Source organism: Perca flavescens, chromosome 2 (assembly GCF_004354835.1).
Source record: "Perca flavescens isolate YP-PL-M2 chromosome 2, PFLA_1.0, whole genome shotgun sequence".
Taxonomy (NCBI): Eukaryota; Metazoa; Chordata; class Actinopteri; order Perciformes; family Percidae; genus Perca; species Perca flavescens.
Window position 1 is genome coordinate 18,955,119 of NC_041332.1, and position 17,505 is coordinate 18,972,623.

Genomic DNA, 17,505 nt, shown 5'->3' on the forward strand with positions numbered 1-17,505 from the left:
ATAATCATTAGGGACAGCCCCAAATATCACAATTAAGGTTACATTAAACTGTACTCAGTTCTGCCTTTCTACTGCTTTCAGTATTCTGCTAAAATACAACAAGTTGCTTGTTGAATTTAAAATAAAATGAAAGGAAATAATTTCCAACATTATTTTATTGAAGAAATTGAACATTGAATTGACATAAAAGGCACCACTAAAAAAAGTGACAGTTACATTTTAAAGTGCAGTTTCTACTGATCTTTTCTTTCAACTAACACAAAGAATCTGAGTGTCTTCCGCGATATGTTGCAGCCTTTCGCAATGTGTTTATTGCTTCAGTTGATCTTGCAATGACAATAAAAAAAATAAATAAAAAAAAAACGATACGTTGTGCAGCCCTACATTTGAGGTTTCCGTTTCTTCATTGTTACCTCCCCATCAACACTGTACCACAGTTCTTTTTATCTAAGAAGAATTTGGTGCCTGAAGAATATATCTAATTTTAATACTGTACTTTGTAGTTTGGAAACCCCTTGGCTTTTCCACTTGCATTCAGGGTCTTCCAGTCGGTCAGTGTCACAGTTACATCCTGCCATTACTTCCCTCTTGATCTTATCTGTTTTCAGATAAGATCATATTTCCATAACGCGCCCAAACAGCGTGCCTTTCTCCTTTTATAATAACAACCCACTTTAGTAACCGTATCGAGGAGCATCGAGCTGCTGGCTAGGCTGTTGGAATATTAGCACCATTTACCAGCCAAATGCTGTTAAATATGCAAATGGCTAGTAGACGTGCTTCACTCACCAGCCAAAAAAGCAATTTGTAATCTATTGGGTGGCTGGTAAAATTTAAACATTGACTAGTCATTTGGCCGGTGGAGAAAAAAGCACCTTGCTCCCATGCCAACCGTCGTTCCACGGTGCATGACACGTTATCTTGGGACACACCGGAAATGCTTTGAAACCCAAAGACTCATAAACCTTAAAAGGATTTCCGTGAAAACTGTAGCTTTGCTGGAAATCTCTCAGTGGTGCAGAGGGTAGGTTGTGTATGATCCACTATTTACATTTATTGTGGCACCGAAACTGCTCATTTTCCTTTTCCGTTTCTTTCAAAATCCATGAGTAGACAAAAATGTCTTACAAAACCCTTTTTAGAAGTTAGCTGTTTTGGGTGACACATTGCAACATAAACACATGCACGCACTTGTTGGCCCAGTGATGGAGAGAAAAACACAATAGGGTAGCAATACCTTGTTTTATGTGTACAGAATGCACGCTGTATTAATACTAGTCATTTAGGAAACATCTTGAGAATTGTGAGGAACTCTTGGACAGGGACCAAGGCTGTTCGTTATTGCACAGTAGCTCCCTGTTATGCGTGTTTGGGCATGCAGATACATGCAGAAAATAGTTCAAATGTGTTGGTCTCTGAAATGATTAGGTTGAAGCCGAAGTCCTTTTTCAAACAAGATACCTCGATAGTGAACTTAAAGGAACACGCCGACTTATTGGGAATTTAGCTTATTCACCGTAACCCCCAGAGTTAGACAAGTCAATACATACCCTTCTCATCTCAGTGCGTGCTGTAAGGCTGTCTGACGGCTCCAGCGGCATCAGCCCAGCACAGAACATCAGGTGAATGGTTCCAGTAATCCTACTGCTCCGAATAAGTGACAAAATAACACCAATATGTTCCTATTTACATGTTGTGATTTGTAGAGTGACGCGCGCGGTAAAAAACAACGTAACATGAGACACAGCCGTCTTCTAACTGTAAACAAACCTGGAACTATATTCTCAGGTGGAAGAATATAGTACTTGGGCGGAGTGATATGCTCGCAGCAAGCCTGTCTGAGAATATAGTTCCCGGTTTGTTTACTGTTAGAAGATGGCTGTGTCTCATGTTACATGGTTTTTTGTACACGCTGTGACTATACAAATCACAACATGTAAATAGGAACATGTTGGCGTTATTTTGTCACTTTTGTCACAATTCGGAGCAGTAGGCTAGTTGGAACCAGTTACCTGCAGGATCTGTGCTAGGCTAAGCTAATGCTGGAACCGTCAGACAGCGTTACAGCACGCACGGAGATGAGAAGGGTATGTATCGACTTGTCTTACTCTGGGGGTTACGGTGAATAAGCTAAATTCCCAATAAATCTGCGTGTTCCTTTTAAATAACTTGTCTTCTAATAGTTTTAAAATGGAACTATTGATTTGTTTGAGGCACTAAAGTGCTATTATCAGCCAAATATGGATAATGGTAAAGAACCAAGGTTTTGTTTAGAGAGTCATCATCAAGAGATCTTGTGGTTGGAAGTGAGAAATGAGGAGGCAGTTTTGATTGTTGCGCACACACACACACAGACACACAGACACAGACACTACCACTGAAACTCTCACACTCTCTGACTCCCACACCTTCAGTAGAATTCAACTGATTAATCTGCTGCTTAGTCATGATCAGTTTGAACCCCACACACATCGCAAGAGTGCAGGCAGACCAAACCAAACCTGTTGTCCACCTAACGTATAGGAAGTTTATCAAGAGGATGTCATTTCATTGATGCCATCAAAGGTTTGGTTGTCTTTTAAAAAGGTCTTGTTAAAGCAGAGTGTTCCTCTTCATTTTTAAGGCATTGTGCCAGCTGACTGCTGGCCCCCTGTCCATATTAAGCTCTTTCACACACAGTCCTTTCTGGTCTTTCATTTACAGCATGGGACTTGTCCAACAGTGCAGTTTGTTGAGACGGAGAGGCTTTATTAGGAAAACTCAGTTTGTTAAACATGGAAACAATAGGGTGTGACGAGCAGTGTTGGGCAAATTACTCAGGAAGTGTAATATGTTAGTAGGGCTGTCCTCAACTAAAGAAATTCTTAGTCGACTAACACTTATACGATTTTGTCGACTAATCGGTTAGTTGATTTAATTGATAGAGCTGTGCGCTTTGAGAGGTGGTTAAGACTAGAAAAGCACAATATAAATGTAGTTAATTAACCATCTGTAAAACTGAGTTTCCCTACAATTAATCCTGCAAAAGCACCACTTTAAATCTTGTGTTTACCATAAATGTGCTCAGAAGTTTCTTGGAAATAAGTAATTAAACATGAATAAGCATAAAAAATGACTAATCGACTAAAGAAATCTTAGTCGACTAAGTCCAAAACGACCGATTAGTCGACTAATCGACTAAGAGGTGGCAGCCCTATATGTTAGTCTCTACTCCTTAAAAAGTAATAATATTTAATTTATACTTTCGAGACACGCACAACCTGCCAGCTCCTTTTTAAAACTCATTCTACTTTATTGAAACAATAATTAACCTCAACATCAGCCAGACTGCAGAACTGCAAACATTCTGCATTCAGGCTGTATGTTACGAAGATTATCGCACATTTACATAGGCCTATTAAGTTTTCTGTCGTGTTTCACATACAGTGGGGAGAACAAATATTTGATACACTGCCAATTTTGCAGGTTTTCCCACTTACAAAGCACGTAGAGGTCTGTAATTTTTATCTTAGGTACACTTCAACTGTGAGAGACGGAATCTAAAACAAAAATTCAGAAAATCACATTGTATGAGTTTTAAATAATTAATTTGCATTTTATTGCATGACATAAGTATTTGATCACCTACCAACCAGTAAGAATTCTGGCTCTCACAGACCTGTTAGTTTTTCTTTAAGAAGCCCTCCTGTTCTCCACTCATTATCTGTATTAACTGCACCGGTTTGAACTCGTTACCTGTATAAAAGACACCTGTCCACACACTCAATCAAACAGACTCCAACCTCTCCACTATTGCCAAGACCAGAGAGCTGTGTAAGGACATCTGGGATAAAATTGTAGACCTGCACAAGGCTGGGATGGGCTACAGGACAATAGGCAAGCAGCTTGGTGAGAAGGCAACAACTGTTGGCGCAATTATTAGAAAATGGAAGAAGTTCAAGATGACGGTCAATCTCCCTCGGTCTGGGGCTCCATGCAAGATCTCACCTCGTGGGGCATCAATGATCATGAAGAAGGTGAGGGATCAACCCAGAACTACACGGCAGGACCTGGTCAACGACCTGAAGAGAGCTGGGACCACAATCTCAAAGAAAACCATTAGTAACACACTACGCCGTCATGGATTAAAATCCTGCAGCGCACGCAAGGTCCCCCTGCTCAAGCCAGTGCATGTCCAGGCCCGTCTGAAGTTTGCCAATGACCATCTGGATGATCCAGAGGAGGAATGGGAGAAGGTCATGTCGTCTGATGAGACAAAAATAGAGCTTTTTGGTCTAAACTCCACTCGCCGTGTTTGGAGGAAGAAGAAGGATGAGTACAACCACAAGAACACAATCCCAACCGTGAAGCATGGAGGTGGAAACATTATTCTTTGGGGATGCTTTTCTGCAAAGGGTACAGGACAACTGCACCGTATTGAGGGGAGGATGGATGGGGCCATGTATCGCGAGATCTTGGCACACAACCTCCTTCCCTCAGTAAGAGCATTGAAGATGGGTAGTGGTCTTCCAGCATGACAACAACCCGAAACACACAGCCAGGGCAACTAAGGAGTGGCTCCGTAAGAAGCATCTCAAGGTCCTGGAGTGGCCTAGCCAATCTCCAGACCTGAACTACAGGAAACATATGATCTCTGTAATTGCAAACAAAGGTTTCTGTACCAAATATTAAGTTCTGCTTTTCTGAATAAAATGCAAATTAATTCCTTAAAAATCATACAATGTGATTTTCTGGATTTTGGTTTTAGATTCCGTCACTCACAGTTGAAGAGTACCTATGATAAAAATTACAGACTTCTACATGCTTTGTAAGTGGGAAAACCTGCAAAATCGGCAGTGTATCAAATACTTGTTCTCCCCACTGTAGGTATACATTAATGAAAAAGAGAAAGGAGAGGGACGCTGCTCTTCTGCTCACAGTGACATGTTTGATGTCAGCGATGTTCCTACTCGGTTCAAAGCCTTTGTATAATGACAATACTTCCAGCTGTTGAAATTATTCCTCTATCCCTCATCCTTTGTTTAGTTTTTTGGCTTGTAGCCAACGTGATGTGGCGTGGCGTGACCTGCTCCGGCCCTGACCTGCCGCGCGCTAAATTAAATCATCATATAAGAAAGCCTTCTTTGTACAAAAAACAAATTACGGGTTGTGCACTAGGTTTAAGAGACGAGACTTTAACACTATTTTAAAGAAAACTTCAATGAGAGCTTCAGGTATCCTCTAACGTTTCCAATGCTTGGTTACACAGACAAACTCTGCAAAAGTTTAATCTTCTATGCTAAGTTCGAGGTCAAAGCCAGACTCCATACTAGCTGCTGGTCTGCACTTGTGTACTGCTATCGCGAGACAACTTTTCACCTCGACGAGAAATATCGTCACGTTTTAATATCGCGAGATCTCGTCACACCTCTAGGAAACGGGAAAGAAAATGAGTTGCTGTTTGCATGGATTCATATTTGAATAGTTAACTAGAGCATATTTTGATACTCTATTATAATGTCTTTATTTAAGATTTCAGGGTTAGGGTAGCAACATTTTTTAATGGACCAAATCCCCAATTAAATAATGCTACTATGCATGTGCAGAACCTCCTAAGTAGCACATCCTGATAGGGAGCAAATATTGACCAAACACCTATTGTAACCTTTGAGCTATTTTCTTAGTCTGTACTCTGTAGTTAGCTGTTAACTAGTAAAGATGACAAGGCGGCAAAACGCACTTTCATTTTATAGTTACAGTTGTGCGAACCAGAATTTTGTGATTTTAGGGTTGAGATGACGATGGCCGTTGGCAATTACAAATGATTGTTGATGTTTTGACAGAGCCTTGACGTCCTATCCGGGAGATAATGTCAGTAAAATCGATGTCCCCTGGTAATACTAGTCCTGTGCGAATAGGGCTTTTGACGAGTTGTTTTATACAGGTGTCTAATCAGATGATTCAACGTCTATGCCATTTTCAATGAGAAAGGGAAACTGACTGGAAGTGTATACGCAATATCTCCTCATGTTACTATTCTAGATCACACTGTTAGTGTGGTCAACTCCCACGTACAAATTAGCACTTGACGCAGTTGTCCACACACTTACTGGCTGTGCGAGACACAGACTCTGTGAGGATGCGAACATTGTCTGAACATCTTTACTTGTACTCATGTTAACCCTCAAGGCTGTCTTTCGTCTTAATGAAACATGTTATAATTCCCACTAATATTTATCCCCCACTCCTCGTTGCACTGAGGCTTTATCATTTTAATCACACCTGTTCTGTAAGCCACAGAGTAATTCATGTGTGAAGTTATCTTGCATCTTATCCATGGATAAATGTGCTCTCCTGGTGTTTTAAGAGACATTTACAATGCTCAATGCATTTAAAACACTTCACACATATTAATCCAGTTAGAGGTTTATTATATTATATTATTAAGAAGAAGAAGAAGAAGAAGAAGAAGACTTCTGAGGGCCAGTTCCTCTTTTAGCTCCAATTACATCACCAGCCAAAACAGCTATTTCCGCTTTAGGTATGCACTGAGTAGAGATTACAGACTTATTCATAATGCTAATCTCAAAGTGTAAAGTGTGCGCACCATGCAGGCCGAGTCCTTGGCAGCGGCCTCGGTTTGATTTAGCTGCGTGTCGTCCCCTCTCTATTCCTCTCTTCCCTTTCCTGTCACTCTCCAGTGGCTGTATAATGAATGCCCTAAAAAGAAAGAAAAAAAAGCAATAGTATCAGACTGTGTATAGCACACAATTATGTTGAGGTAAATGTTCATGACTACTGTAGAAAGTGTGAATAAGTATAGGCCTAAACCTCAAGTTTCTGCGAAAAAGGAAGGAGGTTGTGCGATGTTGTCTGAGGTGAGGTCTCAATTATCACACATTCTCACAAGTCCGAAGCACCACGATGTGACATGTTAAACGCGCACTGCCGGACTGCACTCATGAAGTAGATTTGAAGCTTTCTGGCCTAGTACAAGTTGCTCTGGCGAGCCATGTAAAATCTTAAAATGGAAAAGTACAAAAAGAGACATAGCTTGGCACACACAACACTAGTTCAGTGAGACTCACTGTTTTCTCCACACAGTAAGCAGCATCAACAAGCTTTGAGCTTTCCTGTGGAGGCGCATAGTGTAGTTTCTCAACAATTCCCTTGGCTCAGATGTGAGAAGAATGCCGAAAATATACAGCGGGTGAAACTGTTTGGTTGCTTTGGAAGTAGGCATAGTTGATGTTTTTATACTATAAACTAAAGGTATGAGGGACTGTAGTTCTACCTACTCATTATATCTGGGTGTTTTACAGTCAGCATGTGTTTCTACACTATCAGGGTTTTTCCACAAAGTTAGGGAAAACACTGCACTATTATAACTCTGTTAATTGTCAAACAATACAAGCACATTCAAGCTCATGTTAATGAGCATATAGCCAAGCCTGGAAAATCCCACTTGTATCCTTGGTATATTTGTATATATTATAAACTTATTACATCAGTGTCGTCTTTACTGAAGCCAAAATGTGTCCAAACGATTGACGCTGCGCTTTTCTTTTGTACAAGCTGCTCCTGTTGCTCAGTTGCTCAGTGTTTGAGTTCTTCTTCATGTTGCTTCCGTGCCTCAGACTGGACGGGGCGGAGTCAACGTGACGACACACACAGTAGTATGTTTTTAAGGGGGAAGTACACAAACCCACACAGTGGCCACTGCAGGGTGAGGTCTGGTTGCATTTCACCAACAGTTGAATCTGTTACCATCGCAGACTAAACGCACTACCCCCATTTTAAAATGAATGGAAAGACTTACGTTTTTGTCGGACCGCCTGCAGACCGCTGCAGGTGGTGTGAACACGACCTAAGTGTGCTTAGGCCCATGCTGCGCAGAGTGAGTGTGGCAAAAAATGAAACCAGATATCTTCCCTACACCCCTACATGTGGGTTATGTATGGGCTTTATGAGATAGGGGACACATTGTCCTGACTGCAATTGCAACCTGTTACATGTATTCAGAACTATACAGCTCTGGAGTGACTGAGCACAGTCCAGCCTGTCTCCAGGTTCACAGCGGATCCCACTGCCCTGAGCGTCAGTAAAACGGGAACACTAACAAACACATTCCCCGGGCAAGCCTCTCCCAGGGGGGGAAGAGACTGAACCATGGTGACACTCTCAGAGGCACACGTGATTTCACCAAACACAAGGGACACACATTGTCAGTACAGTTCCCCCTGATTAATGGTCAAGTGATGAACTGTTTAGTTGAACCAGTGACTTGTTAGACGCTAAAAAGGCACTTGGTGGAAATTGTTCTTTCCATGTCATGTGATGACATTAGCTGTGGATGATGTCATTGTGGATATGCCCCTTCCTTGCATTGACACATGACTCATTGGGATCTGAGACAGCAGTGAGTGAGTTGACAAGTTCACTTGACACATGGAGTGGATGGGGAGTCATTGTGTTCTCGAATGTTTCCCCTATTTTTACCCCTTTTTTTTGTAGCTTTTCATTGTCTTCTTAGCAAGCTTGACTTGATTTGACTTCAGTTTTGACTTCAGTCTTGAATTTCTTGTCATTTCATCCATGTTTATAGAAAGCACAAGTGGAGCGTAACATTCTGTATGTGATTTGCCCAAAACCCATTTGTTACATTTGAAAATCAACCATCACATTAGCTAGATGTGGTTGGTACGAGGGAGCAAGTACACGGATGGAATTAGAAAGACATGGTCCATGCCCTTATGGTGCTGCTGCTTGCTGACGTACTAACATTCCTAGACACAGCTGAGGGAAATCATTCATGGACTCCTTAAAAATAACTGAACTTATTCTTAAGATATTTTTCCTGTTGGTGGCATCAACAGTCAGAACAGGCTTGCTGCTAAACACCAGTGTGTCATTGTCGTGTTTCTGCATGTGTTGTGGAGCCTTCTAATCATTTTTGTATAATTTGTCAACACTGCTTATGTTATTAAGCAAATCTGAATATAAGTAGTTCAGCAATAAGTAGCCTACTGTAAAATGATTACTGTAGATACTATTTATACACACTCACTCATGATGGAGTTGCATGCTGTTTATTGAATTCCTCTCCATGTTCTATATCAGGGGTCTCAACTAGAGATGGTCCGATACCATTTTTTTTGCTTCCCGATACCGATTCTGATACCTGAACTTGCTTATCGGCCGATACCGAGTACTGATCCAATACCAGTGTGTCATATATATTTTATTACGTTTTAACAGCTGTATACTACTATCCCTGTATGGATGTGATATGATTTTGACTTGGTTAAAACAAACAATGAATGCCACAGAACTTTCTTTTATTATGAGGTTTGACAGTCAGTTATACCGGAAAAAGAACATAAATAAACTACTTTAACATAGATTTTCTTTAGGGCTTTATTACATGGTATCGGATCGGTGCATAAACTCCAGCACTTCCCGATACCGATACCAGCGTTTTAGGCAGTATCGGAGCCTAGTCTCAACCTTAATTTCCTGGAGGCCACTGGCCACTTTGTTCTCTCTTTAGGGGGGCTGCTCGAACACTGAAAAAAACAAACTCCATTTTTTTTGATTGTTTGTGTATTTCAACATTACATTTTAGCAATATACACTCTAAGCAACTCCTCTTTGTCTTTTTCGCCGTACCTAGCTGTGTAAGTTGAGTAGAGTAATGCAACTTGAGACTTTCTACAGAATGGCAAATTTCTCCTTGCAGATAAGACAGGATGCAGGCACATTTATGTGATTAAAAATAAATAATTGTCCACCTCTCTTAAAAGTGCTCTAGGTCACACATTAAGGTGCTGCTGGCTAAATGTAAGGGTTAGGGTTCTAGCTCTGTTATTTTTCCTCTGGAGAATACAATTTGTTGTCCATTCCCATTAGTTATGTGGATCCTATCAACTGCCTGTCTACATTGATAGACTGTTGTCAGCAGCAGTCTCCCCGCCTCTTGAGCACTCTGTCCATTAGCCAAATTCCTAGCTAATTCATTATCTAAGTGGGTGGGTTCCAGCCCCTACCCACTACTCCACTAAACCACAGGCTAAATCGCCAGTAGCCTTCTTTCTGTTTCAAGAGGACTGAATCTGGCTTTCTGGCCAAGCTTGAAGTATTCCTCACACATTCAAACCACTGTTAGCAAAATTGAAATATACACCCCCATTAGCATAAAGACATTATAAAAATGCTGTTTTGGGGGAGCGGGCTGGAGGCAAATGAACAATATGTAAAAGCGCTGTCTAAGTGTGTCTTGGCTCAGTAGTGGAAACTAGGCTATTGACTGAGGTGGTGTCAGATTTCCCTGCTGCTGCCATTCCTGCCGCAGACACCCAGGGTCTCGCATTGATTTTTATAAACCACAACTCCAGGACAACTTCAAGGCTTTCAAGACCATAATGACATAATGGATGTGTTGGCCAAGGCTTGTGTCATTGTAGATATATGTCTTCTATTGCCTTTAATTTCTCTGGAAATTTTGTGTAATGCTATGAGACGTTCTGAGCTCCAGGAATAGACTGGCTGGTTGTTTCGCTTTTGGCTGTGATTGGTAAAGACTGGGAGACAGATAAGTAAGTTTAAGAATATTATTAGGTCCCTGAGCAGACAGACGGACTGGTTATGAAAATGCAGATGTGATTTATTTGTACACACACACACACACACACACACACACACACACACACACACACACACACACACACAGTGATTGTGTTTGTAAACACTGACTGTAAGATATAGTGATCTTGTTGGGAGTCATCCTACTGGTACTGTCATACTGGTACTGTATTTTTTTTTTAATAGTTGGGTGTTGAATGTGTTTCAGTCATAAACTGATGATATCATGCAGAGCAACTTGTAATGAATGTAGAAGGAGCTTCAACTACTAGGTCACCATTTTTATATGCAATCAATAAAAATGATTGCAAGGCTGTTTTCAGTTAAAGCCGAGGAAAAGAAATGGATTACCAACCACCTGGAGGATGCATGATGATTTGAGCGCACTATTGATCGCTGTCATCTGATGTCATCGGGTGTCACTCCAAACAGCTTAACAGCTGGTGTATCAGTTGCTTTTTCATTAGTGGTCCAAGTTAAGTACTTTAGGTGGTGGGGAATCGATTTCTGGTTGATTTAGTCAGCTAAATTGAAGCTGACTTTATTTTGAATTTGAAATTCAGTTGGCAACCAGATTTTTCAACTACATTTAAGTTCCCTGTTATAGACTAACAGTATTATAACAAGCAATATTAAAAATATCCAGTTTATTCCCATTAATTCCCATATATTTCTGTTAATTCCTATGGAAAGTTTCCAACTTTGAAAATTCCCGGAATTTTGCAACCCTACTAACAGCGCTAATGTCAGCACTTACACTTTCTGATCAGAGGATTGTTGGCAATGCCATAAATGTAATATTGTTTAATTATTTGTGTGCCTTTTTTATTAATTTTTTTAGGCACATATTCACAGTGAAACATTCCGACAGACACATCCCTTTCCTTTCCTCCCGCCGCTACCCTTATAATTACATTAACTTAAATCAATGACCTAAGCGCTGTGTAGCAAGACACGGTCGCTAGCCTTGATATAACACCATTTCTCATCTGCTGGAAGTGAATGCAGAGCCTTTTAAGGATCACTTAAGAAATTGCCTATGAAGGTAATCAAAAAGCAGGGGATGTTGGCAGTGATATTTTTTAGCAGAATTAACTGGAGGAGAGCCAGCTGCTGCTTGTTTGTTTTGATAGACTGTAATGTTTTTGACTTATTATTGGGGCCATAAAGGAAAAGGGTGGTTCCTCTGCAATGCACAAATGTGCCACAATAAAGACTTGATACACAGTTTCTAAATCTGAGCATTTAGTGCTGTTTATAGCTGTTATTTCTTGTTAGATGAGTATTAAGCTTAGTTAAATCTGTTCACCCTGCCCAAGAGATCCAGTTCACATGAAGGCATAGCATTTGCAGAAGTATTTTATCATCATCATCATCATCATCATCATCATCATCATCATCATCATCATTACCATCACCACCACCACTAGGGATGCACCGAATCCAGATTTATTGGGTTCGGCCGAATACCGAATCCACTGGTTAAGATTCTGCCGAAACCGAATACCGAATCCTACTCCCATCCTCAGTCCGTTAACACGGTAAACACATTAATGAAGTAAACAACGTCCACAGCCTCTAAAATAGTTAAATGTAACAACTTAATGTTGAATTCACACGCTCTTTTCACATGGTAGGAAAGCACATCGCTATCGCCAGATGAGTGACAATTTTGTTTGGCAAATTTTTGCTAACCAGTGTATGATGAAGGCATGTTGGGTGGGTGAAATTAGAAAGCTAACGAGTAGCAGCCGGCCGTTCGGTCGCTCCGCTCCCACTGTAGGGAACTGTCATTTGCAGAGAGAACAGCTGACAGCCCGGGAGAGGCACTGTCTGGTTAACGCAGGTTTTTAGCTGCGACTGTCCTTATTTTGCCATACCTGAAGTTGCTGCATTTTTGCTGCTGTCTGTAGATTCCTTCATGCATAACTTGTCTTCTTTCGGATGTTTCATACACAAATGTCTTAACAGCGTCGATGTTGTGTATTGTTTAGGGTCCTTGCCACCACGAGACAAATCGCTATTGCAAATTGAACATGAATCGCCCTCTTTTGACTGAAAGTACTGCCAAACAACACTTTTTCTGCTCATAAGTTCCATTTTCACTTTCTCACAGCCTACTGCATTGAACTGTCCACATATGTAAACACCTTCCCGTAATCAACGCTGGCGTCATTATGTCGACCAGCATAGTGCGCATAGTGCAAGCGTAGGGTTCGGTTCGGTGGAAAAGATTCTAAGGTTCGGCAGAAACCAAACCCCATCAAAAAGCTTGATATTCGGCCAAACCCAAATCCTGGATTCAGTGCATCCTTGTCTTATCTTCGAAAAAGTGGTTGTTTATTAACATATCTTGTCATATTTTCTGTCAACAAAACTAACAGTAATCCTGTTTAGAAGAAAGGTTACAAGAGATTACATGCAATCTCATTACAGAATATTTGTGCCTTACTATCTTCCACTAATCTTACCTCACTCGCAGCCCAGCTACTTTGGACTGTTCAATGTGGACAAGCTCACATGTGTTGTTGTGATAATTGGTGTTACTGCTTTAATGTGGCTGGAATTTGAAAGGGCATGTGCAATCTATTTACAATAATTTGGTAAAAAATCTTTTCTTTCTGTCTCACAGCAGCATTCTAGTATAATAATTGTGTAAACCGATCTTATGTGACATAAATGTTATAATTATGTTTTGTTTTTATTACATTTTCTCATCTCCAGCACTCTGACAGGATGGCATCACAGGGGGGGGAGGAGCCTCCTCCAAGCGGAGGTCAACCAGATAGTCGTCTAAAGAGCAAGAAGCCACCCAGCCTTGTAATAGCCATCCCTCCGCCTGAGGAGAATATGTCCCACGGCCCTGCAAAACAGGTAGGCTGACTGTTTTGACCTGACCCTGTCTTTCACTGCCTGGCCTCTTGGGCAGATTGTCTCTAAGAAGATGTGTTATCACAATGACGACTACTTCCTCTCATAGTACTGGTGTTAAGCACTTTACCATGCGTGTTGAATTGATAAAACGTGTAAAAAGTACCCTGGGCTGTTAGTCGATTATTCAGTCACCAGACAATTTTATTTAAGTTTCAAATCAATTGGTAACTCAGAAAAAGTTAACACAAGAAAGAGTTAGAGCAGTGTTTCTCAAATGGCAGTTCTAGTACCCCTAGGGGGTACCTTGGAATTATTATTTCCAAAGTATTAGGATTATTTCCTAAAATAATTGTACTATAAAAACAAACAAATTTAGTGATGGATTCTAAACATTCAAAATGTATGCTAGCACTTAAGTGTTTTTCAATTACATGGTTGTTGTTTAGCTTAAACAGGCACAGAGTTGTATATAGTTTTTTGTATATTGTATATAGTTTTTTTTTACCAAACTTTTTTTTTTTTTTTTTTTTTTTTTGCACAGTTCAGGGAGTACCAGTAATATTTCAAAGGTGGCACATTATTGAAGAAGAAAAAAAGAGAACCACTGAATTAGAGCATCAGAAGGTTGAATTTCAAATTGGAGTTTAGTAATAATTGCAAAAAAAACTTTAATCATCCCTCATATCCTTACAGCAGGTAATGCAAGTCATTTAGCTCTCTTGGGTTGATGGACTCCTTGGAAGGAGATGCAATGCATACTAATCATTCGACTCAGAGTTTGCATATACGTGGTTTAGACAAAAAGACTTGGGGCAGTACTTTATTTTTAAAAGTTAAAACGGGATTAAATCATGTTAATCGGGGTAGCATGCTCTCCCTCTGTTCCTCTCAATAGCCATTTACTTGGACAGGGAGGCATTTTGGACAGCTGTCTTGCAGTCTTTGGGCACAAGGCCATACATTTTCCCTCTGTGAGCCCATGCCTAGAACAGAAATGATGGCATTTCAGCAACACAAAGTGGTAGGTAGTCAGAGTTTAATTGAGCATGCGACCGTTAAACTGTCCTGAAAGAGCAACTAGTGTAATAAAGATGCAAATAAAGTGTGAACTCGGGCGTGTACTGTAGAGAAAAGAAGAAGCAGAAACTGGCCCCACAGATTGACTGTGGTATTTTTCCATTACTAAGACACATTTGAATAATACTAAATTTGGAAATGCTTTGCAACTTCATGTACTGTAGTTAATACTGAAACTATTACATGTAAATTTGAAAACTTCAGTCCTTGTCATTACACATTCAATTTAGATTTTTATTATCTGTAAAACTAAGGGGTAAGGAATTTTGTAAGGTTTTATTCTTTGTTTGTTGTTATTGTGAGTTGCTGCTTCCACTAAATATGACTACCACACCATTTACTAAGGTCATTTACTAGGCTATTTTCTGTCAAGCCTATAGAGAAAATTAAATGCACAAATCCTTCATAAATTGTCCAAGATTCTAGAATTTATATGTGCGACCATTGTTTTGCCATTGTCAATGGCTCTACGGTGGCAGAAACAGTGTATTCCCCTATTCCGACAAGCTGAGCCACAACCCGAACATACGGCTCACTTTCAGCTTGCTTCGAGCCCCATTAACTCTCCGAATGACAGCACCATTAGCCGCACCAACTGCAGAGTCACTGCAGGTTAAGATAATGGACTCTCACAGGAATCACTGAACCCCACATAATCGAAGAACACTATAAACGGCATACACAAGTAGGTGTTTAAGAGAGTGGGGCCCTTTTTAGCAATACCTGACCATACAAAATATTGACTGAACACAACTGTCCGCATTAAGTGTGCACTTAATCCAGATATCTCAATGCAGGCATTTAGTCTTGTCACAGACCAAGAGTACTGCAGTCATGACAGTTATTACCTAATTACTTTCTTAACAGTGTTATGATTTAATAATAGTCATTAATTAATTGGGTTCTATTCTGCTAATTGGCCAGTAAAGTACTGTAGACCTTCATAATTATCCATGCTGCTGTTGCCACTACTGCTGCTTTATTATTATTGTTATTGTAATATTCCTTCAACTGTAATTGTAACACTATTTAATATTTAAATTTACCACTCTGTGTAGGCACTGTTTATAATTATCGTACCGTTATAACTGTGCTGTAACAGTATTCCTCCTTTCTTCTGGTCAGCCACTACGACCGTCCCTGAAGAAAAGCGCGGCTGGTCAAGCCAGCGGTTCTGTGTCCGAGAGCATCAGCGGAGCCAGAGATGGAGCAGGAGATGGAGGCTTCTCATTCAGAGACAGAAGGGCAAAGTTTGGAAGACAAACATCGCTCTCACAAAGCATCCGCAAGTAAGATGACGATTTTGTTGTTCGATTCATGTTTATTATTTTTGTTCATGTCACTCCCAATTCAGGTTGCTTTTTTAATTAGAGACCCGCAATAAATAGTCAGCGAGGTCAGGAGCCAATGAAAAAAACAAATCAGCAAAGCACTCTCATCAAAGTGTATTACACAAGAAATGCAAGTGCTGTTCCCTACAGGTCATTCACCCTAAAAAGTCAAACAGTGCATGTTCTAGTCCCCATAGTTCATTCAGCAAAAAAAAAAGCCTTATTCAGAAACCCTCTAATCAATAGACAACAGACAATTATTTTCTCAGCATTTATCAGCAACATATCCCAAAAGTCTCATGATTGAGCCCATGAACTAATGCTATTTGATTGTGTTCTGTGATACTGAGGCCACCCTCTTCCTTCTGTACCTGTAGGAATACAGCCCAGTGGTTTGGGGTTGGGGAAGACTGTGAGACTAAGCAGCAGGTATGGCACAGGAAGAGCCTGCGCCACTGCAGCCAGCGTTATGGCAAGTTAAAGGCCCAATATAGAGAGCCTGAGACAGCCTCCAGCTTCGACCAGGGCCCGGACTCACCAGCCACACACAAGATGCCCAAGGTATTGTACTGTCTAGAGAGGTATACAGTTACTGCGTGGCTTAACACTCTAATGCAGACATTAATTGACATCCGGATTAAGGTTTACTTCAACATAATTTGTTTAGAAACATCTTTATTATCCTGGTTGCCTATTGCATTATTAGACCAAAATATCCTACCAAGGTAATAACTTACACTGACCGCAAAAGAAACTGGACGAGACACAGCAGGCTCTGAGTCATGGGGTCTTTCCACTGAGGATTCCAGTTTCCACTCAATTTCAGAACCAGCCAACAAGTAATAATTTATAATAGTAATCATTTTCCCACCTGTGTGATTTGACGTTATGACCCTGAGAGGCTTCTCTGGAGAGACAGGAAGAAATATCAATGTTAAGAGAAGGAGATTGTGAGGAGAGAGGGAAAAATGTGTCTGGCTTTAATAAAGTAGAGTGCTGTACGGTGACAGACGTGGACCATCTGTGCACCAGATGAATGTCCCTCCCTTCAGTCCGTGTCAGACAGCTCTACTCATCTACTCATCATCCAGTATTTTGTTTTTCTTTTGTTCTTTGTTTTTTTTCTTGTGCCTATCCTTATTTGCTTGTTTTGTCTCTGCATCTCTTGTAATCTGGAAGGCCAGTGATAAGAATTTTCATCTGATAGGAATTTTGTTTAATTCCTGCTTTACACACATACATGCACACAAAAACATACGAGAGAGCAGCTCTTTCTTTTAGTATGGTTTGGCAGAGTTTATGTTAATATCATGATGAAAATATCTATGTCCGGTTGACCCTAATCTCCGTTTTTGGTAGATTGTGGATCCCCTGGCACGGGGGCGAGCCTTCCGTTGCCCAGATGAGATGGATGGTCGCTCCCCCAGGACGCCCCACACCACTCAGGGGGGTCCTGTCACCCCGGGTGTCACCTCACTCAGCTCCTTCACCAGCCAGCGCTCCGGGTACAGCCGCTTCCCCATGCGTAAGAGGGAGTCTGTCGCCCGCATGAGCATCCGAGCTGCATCCAACCTGCTGAGGGTGGGTGGGGTACCAGAAACCT

General features: G+C 40.8%; 1 protein-coding gene across 1 annotated transcript in view; it reads left to right on the forward strand.

The window, feature by feature from the left end:
• The window catches only part of LOC114571504 (inactive rhomboid protein 2), a 35,312-nt gene that overhangs the window by 3,932 nt on the left and 13,875 nt on the right, over positions 1–17,505 (forward strand). Inside the window, exons 2-5 of the mRNA XM_028602468.1 lie at positions 13,345–13,494; positions 15,697–15,860; positions 16,280–16,463; positions 17,262–17,483. Of these exons, the coding sequence (XP_028458269.1) occupies positions 13,357–13,494; positions 15,697–15,860; positions 16,280–16,463; positions 17,262–17,483 (708 nt within the window). The 5' untranslated portion in view covers positions 13,345–13,356. The remainder of the gene's footprint in view (positions 1–13,344; positions 13,495–15,696; positions 15,861–16,279; positions 16,464–17,261; positions 17,484–17,505) is intronic.